The sequence below is a fragment of the Corvus cornix genome, chromosome 1A (assembly GCF_000738735.6).
Source record: "Corvus cornix cornix isolate S_Up_H32 chromosome 1A, ASM73873v5, whole genome shotgun sequence".
Taxonomy (NCBI): Eukaryota; Metazoa; Chordata; class Aves; order Passeriformes; family Corvidae; genus Corvus; species Corvus cornix.
In genome coordinates this window covers 55,960,987-55,981,658 of record NC_047057.1, presented here as the reverse complement: position 1 = coordinate 55,981,658, position 20,672 = coordinate 55,960,987, and the positions used below count along the sequence as shown (strand labels likewise).

At 42.7% G+C, this 20,672-nt stretch overlaps 1 protein-coding gene across 3 annotated transcripts in view; it reads left to right on the top strand.

The window, feature by feature from the left end:
* TMTC1 (transmembrane O-mannosyltransferase targeting cadherins 1) overlaps nucleotides 1-20,672 on the top strand; it is a 140,522-nt gene that overhangs the window by 70,586 nt on the left and 49,264 nt on the right. For all 3 annotated transcript variants that reach the window (XM_039570701.1, XM_039570700.1, XM_039570698.1), the window contains exon 9: nucleotides 8,263-8,384. In XM_039570701.1, the coding sequence (XP_039426635.1) occupies nucleotides 8,263-8,384 (122 nt within the window). The remainder of the gene's footprint in view (nucleotides 1-8,262; nucleotides 8,385-20,672) is intronic.

The following is a 20,672-nucleotide window of genomic DNA, read 5'->3' as shown; positions in this document are numbered from 1 at the left end:
CAGATGCCCACTGGGGTAACCAAGGGCCCATGGCGCTGCCTTTCTTTGCTGGAAGATATGGGGAGCACCTGGCGGACTGGAGGGAGGACAATTCTTGGCATTATCATCAGGACGACTGTTATTTCTTTGACATGTCATAATAATTCAATGAGCATGAAAGGAAGACCCTTCAGATGTTTGAAGCGCCACTCTGCATGGCATTTTTAGGTCGCTGCTTAATTAAAATGCAGCGCGATTAAAATGCAGCTTGTCCTGTAGTTGTAGCTGCGAATGTATGCGTACAGAGCACATGATGGATAGCATTCCACTCTCTCTATGGTACCTGATATGTGGAGGGCTGATAGAGGGAAAACTTGTGTGTGTGGTGGGCTAATTCAGCCGGGTGATCTGGGAAACTAACTTGAAACAGTGGTTTTTGCGGCTGGCCAGGCTGGGGGAGTGCATTGCAGCTCATACTGATGGCCCTCACTCATTTGTACTCGTGACCAGCACTGTGGATTTGCCTAATGGTGGTTCACACCTACACTGGTCCTGCTTGCTCAGCAGGAGCACATAATGATGTGTCCCAGTTTGCCCATGTCCGAGGAGGGAATGCTACGAACAGTTCACATCGATTAAAAAAATACATCTAGTGTGCTCTAGGATATAACTTTCTTAAAGAATGTGCTTGGCTGTTCTGTGTGATGTGGCTACATTCTGTGTGTGATGGCTTTCAGGTTATATTCACTGCATGTGACTGACATATGTATTATCCTGATCTTTCATATGCTACAGTTGGTGGTTTTTTATTTCAGATCTAATTTTAAAGGTGATGCTGCTTCTTTAAATTTCCCTGCATGGTACTTCTTAGCCAAGACAAGGCATTTTATACCATATTGTGATGGCTTTAATTCGTGCTGTAATTGGCATCATATTGCCATTTATCTGGTGGATTATATGTATGGATATCATATGAGCATATTCTTCAGCAACTTTCAGACTAAATTTCTTAGCTGACAACGTTCAATACCATCCAGGAGAGGAATGCATTTGCATCTTCTCTTTGTGTGCATGTTTCTGTTGTTTTTGCTAGCACTCACTATGTGTATTCTGTCATGCTATTTACTTTACCCTGCACTCCTGAGACCTTTGCCTCATTTCCCAGGTTTGGCATTTCATTAATAAATCACAGCTTATGGACCTTTCTGGGGAACAATTGCCTTTTATAATATTCTACAGTAGTACCAGCATAGTTAGGAAGTATGCCTAGCAAAATTTATATTCCACAACACTTCCAGAACAATACCTGCTTCAAAGGCACAGCAAGGTGAATAAGGCTATTTATTGATGGAGTCTATCTGACAAGCTGGAAACCACAGTCATTTCCATAAAAGGTCCATTTAAAATAAATCCTGCTTTCATTTTCCTGAGGGCCACTTGAATTCCTTCCACATAGAGAGAAGGTCAGGACTGTTGTTCTTAATCCTTAGCAGTGAGTTTTTTCTATGCTGCTTCTGTTGTTAATATTTGCTGCAGGGAGAGAGTAATAAGCCAGAAAGACTCTGTTTAGTGAAATCTGAAGGAAGGGGGGGAGCCCCTTGCAGGCACCCCGAGTTTGCCGGCCGCGTTTCTGCTCTGTCAAGTGCTGCAACCGGATCAGCTGCGTACGGGTCCCTGGTGGGGCTGGAAGGAGCAGGGAAGCCTTCCCAGGGAGCTCACTGTGCCAGCTGACAGACTCAAGCTAAGGGAAAAGCTGCCTTAGTCTGTATGTGACTGCTGTTCTGGATTTAAAAAGCAAACACAAGAACTGTCAAAGTACCTTTTGCATCAGATTTTCTTTTGCTAGGTTTAAAATAACAGGTTTGGAGCGTGGTACTCTGAGTAAATATAACCAGAGCTGAAGTAGTTCTGATTTGGCTCACCATGAATATATTCAGCATCTCACCAAATGGGCTCTTACTGCCTGCAGCATGGTGTAGGTAATTATCATGGGGGTAGGTAGTTCTGCCATTTTCAGCATATTAACGTTGAATTACTCTTTTTATTCTGCAATTTTCTTCTTCTGATTTGAGTTAGTATTTCAAAGCTTACTCAGAGCTGAAAGGTTTTGAAATGGCACAGTTGTAGGGGTGAGCAGGAGAGTGTAGGTGAAATGAGGAGCAAGAAATTTACAGCTGGGGGAGGGTAATAATTGTTCATCATGGCTTCTTGGCCTTAGTTAAATATTGTGATGCCAAGCTATTGTGGGGGTTTTGTTTTTTGTTAGGCTCCTCTTGTTCCGTGTTACCTTCTCAAGAGCAAACTCACCATGAACCGAGTTGCTTTTCCAAAGATCATGCTTTCATGTACTGCAAATGTATGCACTGAATTTTACCTGTTTTGTTTTGTTTTCCCCACCTAGTCAAGCAGCCTGCAGTCGCAGAATGAAAGGGAAGAGGGAAAAGCAGCCACAAGGTCAAAAGGATTGTTCTAATTCCTGGAGCAATTTGTTGATTTTCCTATTTCCTTTTGGAATGTTCCACTTCTCTTTCAAAGATTTGTGTGCTCCTGCTCACATTGGCTTGTCAAGTGGAATTAGAGGTTGCAGAGATTAAGGATTGGGAAAATGAGCTTATATCTTAAGGGAATTTTAGAAAGCTGGGTGAGAAAGACCATAAACACACAGCTGAATGGATGGATAGCTGACTTCTGCAGGGAAAAAGAAAATAGTAGATATCAAAATTTTACTTTAGGATACTAATATAAAAAGTGAAATATTATAGGATATATTTCTGTGCCCTATTATGGGAATGGAAAAGGACTACTTTCTGCTTTTATTCCATAATTAAAAGCCTGATTTCCAGAGCTGTTGAGCATCCACAGTTCTCATGCATGTAAAGCTTTTAGGCATTTTCAGCATTTCTGAAAAACGTGCTGTTTTACCTGGTGGCACAGACCAGGACTTTATTCCCTCTGGAAACAGAGAGGGAATTATCTTATTAGGGTGGTCTGAGATGTGTGCCAAGGATTTCTCTTCGGATAACCCTGGGTTAGGAAGCCAGTGCTCCTTTCAAGGGTTTTGATTTCACATTCTGACTGGTGTATGTTTGCCTGTGCACCAGTTCCTGAATAGGTGCTGCTGCTGGTGAACTGGAAAGTAATTTCTGTTGTTGCCAAATACTTGGAATAGTATCAGTGTGTCGGGTAGTAAATAAGCAGTCAGCAGTGGTTATCAAAATAGCATTAGAAATCCATGACTATTCCTATCAAAACTAGATGATCACCAAGAAAAATTTAGTTATTTTAGGAAATGAGCAAGTTACTAAGCCTGGCATTCAAGTAGCTGGTGCTACCAAAGATGCTGATTTTTAATTTTTTTTTTTTTTTAATGAGATGAAAAAATAAAACTCCTAATGAAGTATAGTGATTACAGAATTTGTGGCTCTTTTTCTAGGAGCCGGCTGATTAAGACAGGTGTCTGAGCCAGTTTTGAAGTGGGGAAGTTACCTTTTGCTTACCAAATGCTTGAGTTTTTTGGACCATCTGTTAGCACCCGACTTTTGGCATCATTTTCTTGGAAGCAGTTGCACAGGCAGCAGAGTGAAATAACCACAGCTCCGCAGTGCCCTCCTGTTTGGTCACGGTAGATAAAGATGTGTGTGTCCCATCCAGATTTCTGTGGTGACCTAAAGGAGACCATGCTGATGGTACATGGAGCACGATACAGCTCTGCCACGGCCCATCTGTGCATGCACCAGTGAGGTGGGACTTGGGAACACCCTTAGTGCTTCTGTGAGCTTTACAACCACTGAGATTTTTTTTCTTTGAAGGAATCAGTCCCTAGGGTTAATTCCTGATTAGCTTAATGCTTTCTTTTTATCACCTTATGCATGAATGGAGAGTGAATTTGACATGCTTCTACACCATCCCTTTTATCTTGATTGCTGCATATGTGGAAAGTGCAAGAGTGGGTGTTTGCAGAGGCTGACCTCTTGCCAGGTGAGATGCTGCCAGTGCTTTGATGCAGGCTGGTGAGGAGTCACATTGCTGAGCTACTTGTGGCTTCATGAGAGAGTGGTACAGCAGGAATAGATGGAGTAGGGTTGTGTGCAGTCTTCACTAAGGGTTTGTACAAATGGATCTTAGGAATATACTGAAGTGTCATCCTCTGTGTTCTGCAGAGAGTCATGCAGCTTCTCTCAGTCTCTTTGTCTCTTTTGATGGATAATGCACTTAAATCCTAGGCCTGCAAGTGTTTGGAAATGTGTAATAGCAATCATTGCTTTTATACAGCCATGCACTACCAACTTTCCTGGATGCAGCTTTTCTGCACATGCAGTCAGGTGTTCCAAGCATAGCATCTCACTGGCTGCAATGGGCCATCCAGAGCTCACTGTCAGAGAGTTTGATGCCTTTGCTAGGAAGGAGGTCTTTCCTCCATGGAGCTGTAAATGGTGGAGAGGTGACACTTCCCTCATTCTCAAAATAAATTGTTAGAGGAGGGAATTAAACCCATTTGATTGCCACCTTCCCATCAAACAGACAAGCACGTATAAACACCTTTGGAAACATCCAGAGGTAGAACAGAATGGAATTATCTTGAATTTGTTTGCCCAGCTGCTGTCTTCCCTGAGGTGCAGCTTAGTCCAGCCAGGAGGAGTGCTGTCCTCACAGCTCTGCTTTCCAACGCCTCGGCCCTTGGAGGTGCCAGGCGATGTGAGCATCAGTCCTGTCAGCACAGTGTGGGCTTCATGGATCTGGCACCTCAGACCATGCTTTCTCAAGGGGAAAAATAAGGAGTTTGTGCTGGGTTTGTGCAAGTCCATAGTTATGACAGATATGCTGAAGTAATCTGTGCACCTCCTCCACTCACACTTTGAGGGCTCTGCCTTGTTGAAGACTTGTACTTTAGTGGTAGTCAGCAAATACTTATTTATGGCTCAGGAATATGGCTTATATGTAACACGGAAAGACCTCTTTCAGTTGGAAATTCTAGAGTTTCTTCCTTTCCCCTCAAAGTGCCAAGGAAGCAATTTTTGAGGTTTATTGCTGTATTGATCATGTTTGACCTTGGAGTGATTCTTTGATATTTTGTTTGAGACAGTGGGACACTTTTTGTATTGCCCCTTTAGAAAACCAAATAGTTTTCTTAGGTTCTTTGATAAGTATGAAAAGTAAGTTAAAAAGTTTTTTCTTTTAATTGGTTTTTGGTTTGGTTTGTTGTTTTATTGATGGGGTTTTTTTGTTACAACATAATGAAGGGCTCATGTGAATTTGAAAATTCCCTCCCGCCAAGCTATTTACTATAATAAATGCTATTTTGATTTGAAATCAGCTTGTCTTTGACAAGAGAAATCATTCTAAGGTTAATTCAAACATGTTTGTTGTTTCTCCCCCAGCAGAGACTTCTGTGACAGAAAGACAAGCTTTGTATTTCCAAAAGAAAGCACTGTCTTTAAGAGGAAAGGAATTGTCTCTCTGGAAAAAGAAATGTAGTGATCTATAATTTCTAGTCCTAGATATTTTATTTTAAGGAGAAAGGAAGACAAACAAAATTGCCTATTACTCTCTAAAAGCTTTTACTACTGCTCTGGGCACCTGGAAGAGGCTGATTCTGACACCCTTAGCTCAGCTATCTGAAGTGGGATCATATGACCAAAGTGGCTAAACCAAATAAATGGCCCTAATATTTCTTTTATTTCTTTGCCTGGAAGATGTAACAGGCTACGTATAGGTTGGGTTTGTTTTATTTAGAAAAACACGTGGAGGGAATTTCCTATGGCTTGTGTTGAAGGGAAGATCCAGCTGCCCACTGTTCCTGCAGCCCTACGACTGGCTCACAGGCACGACTGTGCATAGCACAAAACCAGCTGAAGCCTGGCCTTTAGGGGCCAGCTCTCCCCAAAAGCCTCTGCCTTCATGGAATGCTTTAAAAAGGGCACTGCCAGGTACTTTTTTTTCAGATATAAGGAGCACCAAGGAGGGTTCTGCTGCTCCGTGAGGTTGGTTTGTGCCTGCTGGACTCCTGTCTCTGAGCCCTGCCCAAGGGACTGAGCTGGCAGCCCTCAATGGCATTAGCATGGAGTTGTGACTTGTTCTGGGGAGAAAAAGGGCATGCAGAATCATTTGATCCTTCAGCTGAGCTAATTCCCACATTTTCCTCTTTCCCATTCGATGTACAAGTTTTATTTGTCTTTCTCTAGCATTCAGTTTCCTTTGCTTATCTGCAGTGCTGCAGCCTTGAATAACACCGTGTCCTTCCTGGAGATGTTTAACTAGAGGTTGTTTTCCCAATTATTGATTTAATGATCGACAACTGGAGAAATATTTAATAGCTGGTTTGTTTGAGAGCAAGTGCCTATCTTGGGGACAGAGAACATTTTATGTGCCAGCAGTGCGCTCCCTTTGGGCCAACATACCTTCTTGTGCCTCCAGGTCTTTAGTGTCAAAGCCCTAGGGTAGAGTGGTGGCAGAAGATGGGCACCAAAATTAGGTCAGACAAGGTGGGAAAGGAGAGTCAAATTGCAAGAGAAAAATGGAGTATATTTCCAGCTCTGGGTGGGGAGGGAAGTTGAAGTCAAGCTAGAACTGGTAATTTTAATTCAGAGTTGAGAAGAAATTTTTAATCCTTTTTTTTTCCTATTCAATTTTCTGTTGTAATTACCAGGCACCTCTGCTCATCATCTTTATGGATTGATGTCTCCTTCAGTTCTGAGAATAATGTACTTTAGATGCTGTTGTGACTATATGTAGGCACTAGTGACTGTGAATCCAGGATACAGAGAAAGTGGATGATAGAAGCACCATAGATAACTGTGGTGCTATTTAAAACATATATTAATAAAGAAATCTGGAGACGTGAATTCTACTCCTCTCTCTGCCTCATGATTCCTCTTTGAGCCAGGAGAAATCAGTGCACTTTTTTGTCATCCTGTGGTTCAGCTCCTCTAAAGTGACATCAGAGCCTCCTGACTTGTACCCTTGCTTTTGGTACCCATAGAAAATGCTTGTTGTCTTTCCCATAGAATAGGATGAATATATTTTAGTAGGAGGACTTCTGAATTTCAGCCACTGTCTAGACCAGGGGTAACTGCTGTTGCAGTCTGCAGCTGTGCAAAAGCAAGACAGCTTGTACTGCTTGGCCCCGCATCATTGATTGGGCTCCATTTCTCTGCTCAAAAATCTTGTTCAACGTTTCTAAATGTAGCTCCCTCCGGCAAAGAGAATTCAATTTGCTCTCCAAAACTGAGAAATTGCCCACAACAATTAGAAAGTGTTTCAACCATTAAGTGATGCTGGTTGCATCTGTTTCTAAGCATGACAAAGCTTCTCACGATGTCTGCAGCCAGTAAGGAGCAGTATCTGGGGCGGGAAAGCACAGCGGTCTGTCTGGGTGATTGAACACACCTAAAGCTACATTTCTATCCTGGTGTCATTCTTTGAGAAGCAAGAGCTGATTTACTCTCTTGGGGTGGAGCGAAACCTGAAACTCAGCTTGCTCAGGCCACTTGGGTCTGTCCACGGCAGGATGAGTGGCCACTGCTGGTCACAGCATCCCCAGACGCCTGTGTTGGCGCCACGGATCACAGTTGGTTTGAACTGCACGTGGTAATTCCATTTCTCCTCAAAGAGCAAGCTGACATTAAAGTGAGTGCAAGTGAAGGACATTAACTGAGCTCAAGTGAAAATCATTAATTTCAGCATACAGCATGTCTCAAATTTCTGACTTTGTATGAATATGGAGACCTTGTGTGCAAAAGTATCATTTCAAGTATAGATATTTTCCCTGAAAGGGATAAAATGACTGCATTAATGTGTCACTTGGGGCTAGTTTTCTTTACACAAAATATAACAGATTGAACAGTTTTTTCTCTGTTACAAACATTTAGGGCTGAACACAGCAGTCTGTGTGTATGTGATATGCATTTGTGTATTTACATACAGTCACACAGTCGTAGACATGCTAATGTATACATTCACACTACTCTATACTTACATATTACCAACATGAGTTATAGCTTAGGTGATAGCTGTGCCATGCATATGGTAGAGCTGACCTTGGAAAAGATTCCAAGGGTAATAATAGACACAGTGGGTAGTGTTTGTGCACTTTCTGGCTATATTAGATGCACCAGCATAAATATCAAAGATTAGTGTCTTGCAAAAATTTCTTTTAAATGCAAAAACCTACCAAATGTTGATCTGAGTTGCTTTTTTTAAGACCCTCAAAGGAAAGGGGAAAGTTAGAGGTGAATTAAGTTGGATTTTTTTAGTTGATACTTGTTTAATTTTGTATTATTACAGAAACTGGAACACAAAGAAGTTTTGGTTGGCTTGTTGTTCCTGGTTTTCCCATTCATCCCAGCCAGCAACCTCTTCTTCAGGGTGGGATTTGTGGTGGCAGAGCGAGTCCTTTACATGCCGAGGTAACTATTGCAATTGAATTTTTTTGCTAATGAGACCACCATCTCCTTTTCTGAAAGCAGGCATGATTGCTTCTTCCCTTTTAAGTACTTCAAACATTATATTGCTAGTCAGTGTGTTCTCTGCCTGGGAGTTTTGGTGTTATAGCATGAGAGATTTTATAGTCAGCTGAGAGCAGATTGCTTGGCAGGAGCAAAGCTACTCAAAATCCTTACTTTTTTTTTAAACACAGATTTCTTGGTGTGCTTGACACAGCTCAATACAGAGGTGAGGTGTTGTTTCCTGAGGATTGTCCTCCAAGACTCTTTCTTGGTAGCAGTACCAAATTCAATTCCTCAATGATTTTATCTTAAGGATAGCAGCTAGGAAGTTAGCCTGTCATGTTTTTATTGGGTTCTTGTTCAGCTTTCCCACTCCATTAGGTGGTCAGTGAACACAAAGGAGACTTTTGCTGTCTCGAGAGGCTCCTGGCTTCAGTTGTGGAATATGTGCATGGGCTCCTGCCTGTGAACTACTGATTGCATGCACATCTAAGAGTGGAGATTTGCAGTTGTTGAGCAGGAGGAGGAAAATCCAGTCACTTCTCCATCCCTCAGCCAATGCCCTGAAATTCCCCTCAGCTTCCAGCCTCTAACAATTGTGACTTCAGCAGTCTGGGTGCTTCCCATTGCATTTATGCACGGACAACTTTGAGGCGTTACTTGTGACATCTCCACAGTATCCAGAGCAGAGGCTGCAGTGGCAGTCAGAGGCCATTCATCCAAGATGCACCAGAGCATTGCCCATTTCAGGGAAACACAGGCTGCTTGAGGCTGGAAAGGACCTTGGGAGGTGATCTGGTCCAAATTCCCTGTGCAAGCAGAGCCAGTTGCCTGGGGCTAGGTACAAACAGCTTTTGAATATGTCCAAAGAGGGAGATTCCACAGCATCTCTGGGAAGCTTATGCCAGTGCAGTTTTTTCCATGCATGGGCATAAGTGGATGCTGCATCTTGGATGCTGCAAGTCAGAAATCCCAATTCTACCCTTAGGTGCAGAGGGCCAGCCTTGATTATATCTAATAGGAACTGCTGAGCTGCTGACAAAGCAGAAGTCCTCAGTTTCACCCTGAGTTAGTTTGTGACAACTGAAACAGAAGTTTTATTCCACAAAACATTTAGACTGTATTCTTCAGAAACTGGGCAAACATCCTAAGAAAAATGCTTACAGATAGTATTTTGAAAAGCTGTACATATTCTGATTGGCATGGATGTAAGCACTGTCACAAAAAGGCTGCTCATTGGTGTAAACCTCAGGCTGTGGAGGAGCTATTGCATGTGTCACAAGGCTCTTACGCAGTTAGGCTGTATCCCTGCGCCTCTGTATACCAACAAGCTTTTTAGGTCAAATTCTGCTGACTTTATTCACATCACTAGCCCTGCCTTTGTTTGATGAGGGTGTACCTGAAAGTATAGCGAGTGGAAGTTGTCTCTCAGAGTTATTTTGCAAATGATACCCTCAACTAATGGATCCTGCATCATTTCAAATTAACTTGGAAATCAGATTGCTTTAAATTCATGTAACAGAAAATGAGGAAACACATGAAAGAGCAAAACTATTAAGGAAACAGTCAGCTGAACGCAGGGCTGTGTTGGGTGGTTGCATTTCTGAATCTCAAAAGAACTGCGGAAAATACTTCAGCTGTCAGCAGTTCCTCGTTCTCCTCCAGATGAGACTGCTGATATAATGAGAGGAGGGGCAATGAAGAAGAAAAAAGGGTATGTTTGCACAGAGAAAATTAATCAGCGTTAACATGTGTGCATATAGTTTGTATAATGCTTTTCATCTCCCTGAGGGCTTTGCAAATATATGACCTACGAAGTAGGTAATTGATAGTTGCTACTTTTTTTTTTCTTTCAGTTAGAAAGACTGAGGCAGAAGGATTAAATGATTACTCTGGAGTACGTCTGTGTCAGAGTCCCTGGATCTGATACTTTGCTCAATCAGTTCTGTCCTGCTTTGTGGCATTTAGTTTTTGCTCTTAGCCCAGGCTGGCAGGTAGCTGGCATGAAAAGGGAAGGCAAGCCCTGGCAGTGCATGGGAAAGGTGAGCACTTTCATGCCGAATCATCTGGAGAGAGCTGAGCATCTCTTGCATCCTCTAGGTCCAAAATTGCAGGGGTGGTGAGGGGAACTTTGGCAAACATTCATGACGATGGCAGCCCAGAAATAATGTGATTTTGTTTTGTTTTGTTCTTTCCCTTGGGAGGGAAAAGGCAGTTTAGTAACGATGGCTTTAGGAAGCACTCGTGTTCTTTATTTAGAACAGCCTTTAGCAGTTTTCTCATGTTACATCTTGAAAAGGGGCTTTCCTATCCTTCGCTGTTCCAGCTCTAAAACTCAGTTAGCAAGTCAGAGGTTGCTGTGCAGATTTATTTAGACAAAAGTCCTCAAAGTGGTGGAGAGGATTCAGTGATCTATGTTTTTGGGCTTATGCTGGAAGGCACTTTTCTATCTCTGTTTCAAGCAATAGCCTTTTATTGGTATTTATGCATGTGACACGTGCATATTTATGGATGGGACAGTGGTGTATGTGTGTCACAGCCTGAAGTCCTAATTCAGTGTTGCTCAGTAGGTACCTAGGGAAAATGTCAAGCATTTTCTTTTCAATAGAAGTTAAGTAAGGACCCAAGGATTTATGTAAAAGATATTAAAAATAGAAAGAAGAAAGAAATAAGCCTTTTGCTCAATGTCTAATTATATGGCTGGGCCTTGCCTTCTGGGGATTGATGGGTATTTGGAGCAATTTCTCTTCTGTCTGCAGCCCTGCCTCGGGGGAGAAGCATACAAACTATGTCAAAATGGTGGAATATTTTCTTTAATTGTGTTCAGCTAAACAGAAATATTTGGAGAAAATATTTCTTGTATTTATTTTTCATTTGAAGGTTACAAGAACTTACTTGTTTAAATTAGGAATTTTTAATAATCTATTACTTCAGCTTGAAAAATTTCATTGGAAAACAATTTATTGTCTTTTAACTTGTAATTTTTTTGTTAGTTTGGGGGTTTTTTGGGTTTTTTTGCTCTTTTTTTCCTGTCCATAAGAGGGGAAACCTTGTTTTCAGGAGGTCAAATGGTGTGAAATACTTACCTAGGGAGTGCTGGGTAGGATACAGCTCTCTAGGCCAGTTTTTCAAAGTGGCATCACTTAAATAGCTGAATCAGTGAAAGGCTTAAATTAGTTTTTTCCCCTCTTCAAAGTGTTGATGCTAACACTGCTCAGAACCCCACAGACAGTGTAATTGTTTGAAAATGCAGAACGGCTGAGTGCAGGCAGTTGTTCTGAGTTGTGAGCAATTTGTCTGTGCTTACACAGGAGCAGCAGCTCTTCCTCTGTGTAGCCCTTCACCGTGCAGAAACAGGAGCAGCAGTGCCAACTCTGGGGCTGTCCAGGAGCTCCCTGCCCTACTGACACTGCAGCAGAGCTGGGGCTCCCCTCACCTCATTGGACCAGACCTTTCCTACCAGAGCAATTTCAGTGTTTTCCTCATCTTTCACTGCTACCTTGGTAGCCCTGGCTCCTGGCTGAGCTGCCGTGTTGTAGCTGGACAACTTAAGCTGTTTTCACAGCCTCATATGAACCTACAAATCAACCAAAACATCGCTCCGTGGGTTCTTTCCAATTTGCTGAGACAATAGGCAATCCTGTGGTACCTGCCCCATTTTTATGGCAACTCATTCGTGGTGGAGATTGCAGTGAGTGGGTTGCAGGATGGATACTTACTCTTTCCCAGCACAGGCAATTACAGGTTGCTGTCGGGATTTTTTCGCCAGCTCCTCACTATATCAAGAATTGATGTTGCAGCCCTAATTGACAATACTAGGAGAGAAGATCACTGCTATATACAGGATGGCATTTGCTTCACCATCTATCTTAAAATCTGCAAGAAAGCCAGCATCCAGAAAAAAGCACACTTGTATTTTTCAAGAAATTAACACATCATGGTAAAGTTTTCCTCATGCAAAGCAGGGACCATATGAATTTTTGCCTTTACATAGAGCATGTTTTTAATTCTTTGTGCTAATGCATTTGTTCCAACTAGTGTAATCCCAAACATTATTAACTTTTGTAATTGGAGGGGGAAGAAAAGAACCTGGCAGGTGGTGGAATCATCTGTAACTTTTGTGAACCTGATAATTTCTGAGCAGAAGTGCCTATTGCTTAGAAGGCAGCCACTTGAGGACAGGACTTACTGGGTGCTTCTCTTTTCTGGGAGTGTGTTATGTACTCCATGTTACCTTCATTTTCTTAAAGAGCAGTTGTGCAATGGGGTTTCAGTTTCCTATGCCACTCCTTTCTTCATCGTTATTTGAAGCTACAAGTTCACCGGGAGCTGAATTTCTGTTTGCCTTTCAGAATTCTTTCAGTATGAGATCAGATCCTGTAAAGGATCATCTGATTTACAGAAGAAGCTTCTCTTTTCATGCGGAGTCAAACACTGACCCAGCGAAGTCAGCAGTGAAAGTCCTGTTGGCTCCGTGGAGCCGGTTTATCTTCTCCCCGATCTCAATTCAGCAACACAATTAAGCATTTTGCCAGTTTTCAAGTTGAGTCCACAAGTCATTTGGGCTTTGTATGTGGAATCCAAATTACACCTGTTCCATTTACTCGAAACAGACATGATTTCATTGTGTATTCTGTTGCTGCCGTTCTCGCGGGGGCCATGGGGCTGCCAAAGTTCAAATGAACTGAACTGGATTATATTCCCTGTAATTCAGGTGCAGACCTGAGGGCACTGGGAGAGAAATGGGAGAGCATTATGTGATGGCAATAGGCCAGACCCCATCCCCAGCTGAGTCCCTCTTTTCTGTGAGGGATGTCTGTCCCTGCTGCAGGGTGTCAGTTTGAGCAGCAGTCTGCAAAAATGGCTCATGGCTGGAGGCGAGGTGGTTGGGACTTCTGCTGAGGTAAGTGACCCCAGTTCTGCTTCCCCACCTGCGAAGTAGGGATAATAACTCCACTCTGCCCTTCAGAAGGGGGCAGAGAGAGTTCTCATTAATGAATAAGGAATAACTCCTTGTAGGAAGGCTAAATGCCGTGAGCAGCTACCTTATAGATGCATATCCAAACTTAAGCTCCTACCTTTGGAGGCTTGCCCTGTCCTATTAAACACTTCAAGGAGAAATCGAAGCAGCCATCTTCTATTAATGCAGGCAAAAAATGCTGAGATGCCAGTGCCATATATTTTGATAGAAGGCAGTAAAGACGTAGGAATAAAAACTGAAATGATTCTGCAAAGCTGAAGAAGATGAGCTCATGGCGTGTTTGGTCTAGACTGCAGTATAGTGTTATTTTAACTAAATTTAAAACATGCTTTTGAGAAATGTGTTTTGGGCATGTACAGGAAAAAGCTAAAATTTTGTGGAGTTATGGGCATTAATGTCTATACTGGAAAGATTTCTGGTTTTGTTGTGATAGATTAACCTAAGGGAAAACCTTCAAATGCATTTATTCTGCTCTTGAAAATGAGAGATAGGTAAAGATATTGGTTTTAAAAATAATAAGTTAATGTCATCTCGTGGAAGTAATCTACTTGGTCATGTTGATTAAAAGCAGAATTCTTATTTACAAGGTAATACATTGGCCTTAAGAAGATGCCTTGTGAAATTTAATAGATAATAGTCTTATGTGGAGTTTTTGGAGACTTGTGATGGAACTGAATGGGAAATTATTTCATACTACAGAATTCCAGGTGTTATGACAGTATTTAAATTGAAACTGTAGCATACAGACCCATCCCTACTGAGGTATATAAGATCTAGGGAAATTTCTGTGGAATCCCAATGGAATTATATCGGATTTTTCATTTATAAAATGTTTTCTTTCCACAATTCGTACAGTAATCAAAAACCTGAAAGGTTTCTGTGTTACCTGTAAATATTTCAGATAGAAATCTGTTGGATGTGAAATCTTGGACTCAAAGACTCTAATGAAGGGGGTTTGTTTATCACATGGCTTTTTGGAAGGAGGGGGAAATGTGTCCAAATGTTGAACAGCCATTCAAGGGTTAGTGAAATAATTCATTTCTAGTCCGTATTTTCTCTCTAATAACGAAAAGTTCCTGCATTTTCTCTAATTATATCATGTTCTGCCTAGAGAATCACATTGCTAGTGGAGGTAAATCATTTTGATTACTTAGCTGATCATGTCTAAGTATCTTTAATACAGGCCTACATAGCTTTTAATTTAGAGCCAGTGACAGTCTTAGCACTAACTCAGAAGGTACCTTTCCAAGTTAGATATATTCTTCCAGTGTTTATAGTTTGCTATGTCTTTGTGTTATGACCTGCAGACTTTATCCTCAGAAAAGCCTGCTTAATTCCAGTGCAAATTTGACATTTTTTGCAGCAGACTCCGTAGCAGGTTAAGTTCTTGGTTGTCACACTGATACTTCTGAGCTGTCAGGATTGTCCTTTTCCAGTGGGATTTCTTTTGTATGTTAAATATTGTGTCTTGATGGTCTTCCTGAAGTCTTTTAAAACCTCTAGTAATCAAGAAAAAGTATATAAATTCCATATCATCCTTACTAAGAGACAGGGAGTTTAAACAACACTTTTGCCATTGTCCTGAAACTCAGTACCAGTGAATGGTGCTGGCTGATTCTGTGGGACAGAGACACATCCCACATCCTCCTTGCCTTGGGACATTTATTCCCAAACATGACTGTTACAACAGGTTTTTCCCTTGTGGTACCATCTGGTTGAGAAAGTTTTGGTACAACATCTTCCTATGAAAAATACCAAGTTTTAGTTAACCCAAAACTTTTGCCAAGGTGTGCTGACTGTAGTTGAACTTTAGACAAAAAGGTTAGAAACAAAAGACTTCTCCAAGCCAAGATGACGTTTACAGTCAAAAGGAGATGGACAACAGAAAGGACAGTTGGGAAGAGCAGCCAGAACTGCTCCTTTAGAAGGGGACGCTCATCTGGGAGTTGGGACATTAAGGTTTATCTGCCCCACACTAGCATCTTTTCAGGATAATTAGTGCTGATTTATACCCTGCTGGAGCACTCGGTGGTGGCAGTTTGATCTGGACCTGATCTAGGCCCATGCTTACACTTTTGTTAAATTACCTAGCCTGTAACTTGCTGAATTTAGGCTATCCTTGTACCAGCTGCGAGGCAAAGTCTCAATCCAGCAGTAAACTTGGCAGTGCAAAGTAAACTTCTCAAAATTTCTGGAAAAGCTGGGCCGGTGCAGTGTGGTTATTCCAGATCAGCACATGGGCTTTCACGGCTGGGGAATTTTGGGGACTCTAAACTCTTCATGTGCACCCACTGCACCCCCAGGTCTGAGCTTGACCTGGCACAGTGGTTTCAATCCAGGTGATCCAGTTTGCAGGAAGTGCCCCAGCTTCTGAGTTTCTGGCTCTTTTGGGCGACTGAGGAAAGGGGTTTATTTTGGTCGAAGGTTGGGCTTGATCTTGAAGGTCTTTTCCAACCTAAATGTTTCTATGGTTTTATGACCCAAGTGCAACCTAGCATGCACATACAAATACACTCTATTTCCAGATGGAAACATTCTTTTTCAAAGGCCAGATTTCATTCTGGCCCAAACAGCTCCAGCCTTGAAAAACTTGACATTTTTCAAAAAACAGCATCTTTGCTACTCTGCCAGCACAGCTCATCACTGGAGCTGCATGTCTGAGAGTGCTTTTTGGGGCAGAAAGAACCACCCTGGCTATGCTTTTTTTTTGCCAGCGCTCCTTTCCACATCTACTGCTATAGTGAGGCAGGAGTAGCCCACAGGGCATGCCGAGCGTGCTTTTTGCAATCAATTACTCTCCATTAGAGAAGCGTGAGCAGAGCCGATGAGTTTAACAGGGATGAACTGCCTTTTCCCCTGCAGCAGCAGCCCTGCCTGTAAGCTGCATTTCAGCTGCTTTGGCTTTTCCTCTAAGTGCCTTTCCTCTGCTCAGGCTGCAGAGCTGGAGTAGCTAGGACTAGGAGCATGTAAAGCGTGTCTTGCCACGTAATATATGTGTGGTACTGAGGCTAAGAAGCTTGTGGGGAACTGTAAAACAGAGGGAATCCAAATGTTTGTGTTCAGCATTTAGACCTGGCAGCAGTCTTTCTGAAGGGCTGTGCTTGCTGCTCTCTGAAGGGCAGCAGCAGAGCATGCATTTAGTCATGAACACAAGGGTTAAACTGGCTTCAGAGCGGCGTGAAAGCGAGGGTTGATTTTTATGGAGGGAAAGGGAGTCATCTTAAATAAGTGCTGGAAATCAAGAATGAGTTTTGCAGCCTAGAAGGAGCCTCCTGGGTGAAATGCTGAAGCCAAGTGCATTTTCTGGTCTCAGTACACTTTTGATGTAATCCCTTTTGTTGCATTAGCAGCCCCTGAATACGGCTGTGTTTCTTCCGTGTTTCCACAGGCTGCTTACAGGCAACTCTTTCCCAAACTGATATGAGTGCATGTATGCACCTGGGTTCTTATCTAGGCTGAGCTATGAAATCTGGAGTAACTGCTTTGATGAAATCAGTGGATTTACTCCAAATTTACATTAGTGTAGTTGAGATTAAATCAGTTTTTAGAAAACCCTGAACAACTACTTCACAAGATTCGACATCCACAAAATTACCATTAAAAAGCATGAGGAAAGCATCTTTTTTGCATAGTTTCTCCCACCCTTTTTTAACTCCTTTTTACTGCCCTGCCTGGGTGAGTTAGAAGAGGCTGGGACTGCAACTGCTGGTGTCCAGGCTTGGTTCTCTCAGAACTTCAGCTCTCAGCCTGCTCTGACTGAGCTCTGTGCAAAGTCACAACTTGTAAAATGCAGTAGAATGCATGACTAGAACATGTCTTGTTCTTCAGGAGCTTTCCACAGCAGTAGGTCTCCAGACAATTTCTGGAGGAGGTAAGATGGTTTCTGATGCAGGCAGATTGCTGTAGCAGAGCATCCTGTTAATCCTGGGCTGTGGCACATGTGGCTTTGATTAGGTGACATCACCACAAGAGCTAAATGCAGTGAAACCATTCCTGACTTTTACTAAAAAGTGAAAAACCTGATTCATAGAGAGCTGTGTGCAAGCATCGTCAGTAGCAGCCTCGCCTTGGGAAAGGAGCCCTAATGGCCAAAGGAAAGGTTGAATTTGCAATCTAATTACCCAAGACGTGTTTGCAAATATTAAGTATATGCTGTTTTGGCTCTAGCTTTAATAGGGCAATACATATAGAGCACCATGGGAAATAAGGTCTATATGCCACCACATTCCCATCTGCTTGTGCCTCCTATCACTTTGCTTCCTTACAGGTGGAACAGTATTAACAACCCACAGGAATTATAGACAAAAATCTGTCATTACCCAGCTCCCTGTGTGCAATCTTCCAGAATCACATGGCAGTAGCACAGAGGGTTTCCCTGCCGGGCTGCCTGGCCCTCGGCCCTCGCTGCAATTCAGGGCCTGCCTAAGGTACCACTTTAGTACTGCAGGAGTCTGAAACCCTGAGGAATTGTAAAACTGTTGGCCTGGTGGTCCATTTGCCCAGCTTTTCTGTTGCATCATGGAATTACTGAAGTTACAGGTTCTCCTTTAATGCATGCTCATTGTGAGCCCACATGAAATCTACTGCCATGTTACATGGGTGGGCTGTTTCTCAGGACCCTGGGGACCAAGCTGGCATGGACTTTTCACTGCTGTAGCAGGCTATTGCTTATCCTACAGAAACCAAAAAAAAATCTTAGCAGTTTTACAATAATCCTGTGGAAAATGGACTTAGAAAAGTGGGTTGGGGATTTTGTTTGTTTCCCATTGTTTTGGTTTTGCTACAAAGTATTTCAGAAAAGTGCTTGTGGAGAAATGGTTGCCTCCCTAGGAAATGCTAGAGTTAACTAAAAAAACCAAATAACCCCCAAACCCACAACCCTGCAGCCTCAATACATATGCAGATAGCTATGGAGATGTCTGGAATGTAGTACTTAAGGGTAAGGTTTTCAAGTGGCAAACAAGTCTTTGATGAAAGGTCCTTTTGAGACAATTTTCTTTTTTTTTCCTCTGTGTGTGAATAAAACCTGATTTCCTGGCAAGTCAGTGGTAAGGTTTGATATGGAGTCAAGTCCCCCATCACTCTGAGAAGAAAAGCAAATCAATTTGAAATGTTCTCTGTGTTTGTAGGTGGTGGAAGGGTCACAGCAGAATTAACCACATAGGAAGCATTAGCTGGCAAGTTACCTTTATCATCTGAGTGCAGCCTCACCTGTATGGGCTCTTTCTACCAGGGTACCACTGCTTGGGCTGCTGCTGACTTGATAAAACTCAGAGCTGCTTCAAAGGGCTCCTGTGAAGCCGGGTGAGGTCAGGATCAAGGGAAATGGGATGAACTTGCATCTGGTGGTTGAACTGTGGCAGGGCTGGGGGGGCTCTCCAGGTCCAGTGACTGTCAGGGCAGGTTGCTGCTGCAGCAGGTCCATCTTTGCAAGCTCGGTGCTTCACTGGTTCGAAACGTTGCGGTCTCTGTGATGAAGGTAATTTCTGTACTGGGACTGTTGGCTCTAGTGTGAAACAGGTGAAGTAAGGTATGACAGATTATGTGGTTTTGGAACTAGGAAACAATAGTAACAATAGTAACATAATTATGTTTTTTTGATGGATGCTTTAATACATTGGTGTGGACATTCTGTTTTGTTTAGAGCAGATCACGGGATCTGGAGGAGGGGTCTGGATTTGCCCTGATTTCACCACAGTTATTTGGCCTTAAGGCAGAAATGTAAAGAGAGATGCAAAAATTACTAAGGATAATAGCTTTGGGGATGTTGCAAGGAATTATTTTGCAAACTATTTGTGGCATGGAATCACAAACACACATGCTTTCCTGGCAGTAAACAACATGTGAGTGCTTTCTGTGCTTCTGGAACTCCCTGGCCTGCAAAAGACCTGCAGCCAGGAATGTAATAGCTGTCCTCAGCCAAGGGATGGGCTTGAAATGACCATGTAATAAAAATAGCCATGCAAAAAGATAGGGCTCCACGTGACACTGCACTGAAAGGTCCTACTACAGGTTTGCTGTCCCCACCCTTTCCTCGATGTTCTGTGGCAGGAAATAGTCTGAATTTGTAAGCCAAGCTCACCAGGTTCTGAGAATAAAAGTATTCACCTACTTCATGCTGTCTGATCCTTTCCCTTCTTCTCCTTTCTTTTGGGTTCCCGTGCACTTTGCAGTGCAGGTACATCGACTGTAGGCTAGTTAGACTCTAATGTGGTACAACTACAACTCAGTCCTAATATTGTCAAAGTTTTCTCCATCTTACTAAATTGTAAGTCATGCTTCAATCCTGCCCTTTATTTAACCTCACCCTTGGCAGCTTTGCAGTTTGGGATGCTGGTACCTCATGAGCTACTCAAGGCCCATCCAGCAACTGTTTGGGAACCCATTCCTATCTGTATTCGGACTTGCTGCTGAATCCTATAGTCTCGTTACCTTGCTGAGTGTGGTCCCTGCTTTTGGGTTATTTCCCAGTTTATCTCTTGGGCAGTCCTGTGTGCTATTGAGAAAGGTATCTTGGTTTCCATTGCATACTCCCCATGTTGTGGGTAGAGTCCTGGACTGCGGCTTCACTGCTGTGTTTACAGTCCCCTGTTAGCAGAAAAAATCACTTGATGGCCATGTTTCAGGTTCCTGTAAGAGGAAGACTGCAGCAGACCTCCCTTACAAAGCGCTTTAGGAGCCCCCAGGTGGGAAGTGCCCTGTGGAGCTGGGCACTGCTGTGTACCTGCACGGTGCCATTGCCCGTGTGGCTGGGATGGGAGCTGCCATCTGGGCTGAGCTCCTGCTTCTCTGTGGCACCCAGCATCTCTCTGAAACTATGGTGGTGGTGCACTGCAGGTGTTGGAGAACAACCCCTGGAAGCAGCACCTTTCCCAGTGGCTGTGAAGGTGTAATGTGATGCTGACTGTGCCTCAGACTGAGGACTGCTGCTGAGGCAGAAATTCCCAACCGCTGGGACAGGATTTGACATAAATGCCAAGACACTGATGTTTGCATTTTTTGTTTTCTGGACCCATTCATGATTCTGTAGAAAGGGTCTGTTCTTGAATACATGAAGGTGTAGGGAAATTACTTTGAAAGTGGCCTCGTGCTAAAGCAATTAAGTAATATATACATCAAATAATTAATTCCAAGGGAAGGATAAAATTGAGGGAAGGCAAAATAACAAAGTAAAAACTGTCTGCAGACTTTTGAGGCATTTCTTGATGGAAAGGGAGGGATTATTATTAAGATTAGCTTTTCAGAGGTATTAAAGTAGGGTTCAATAA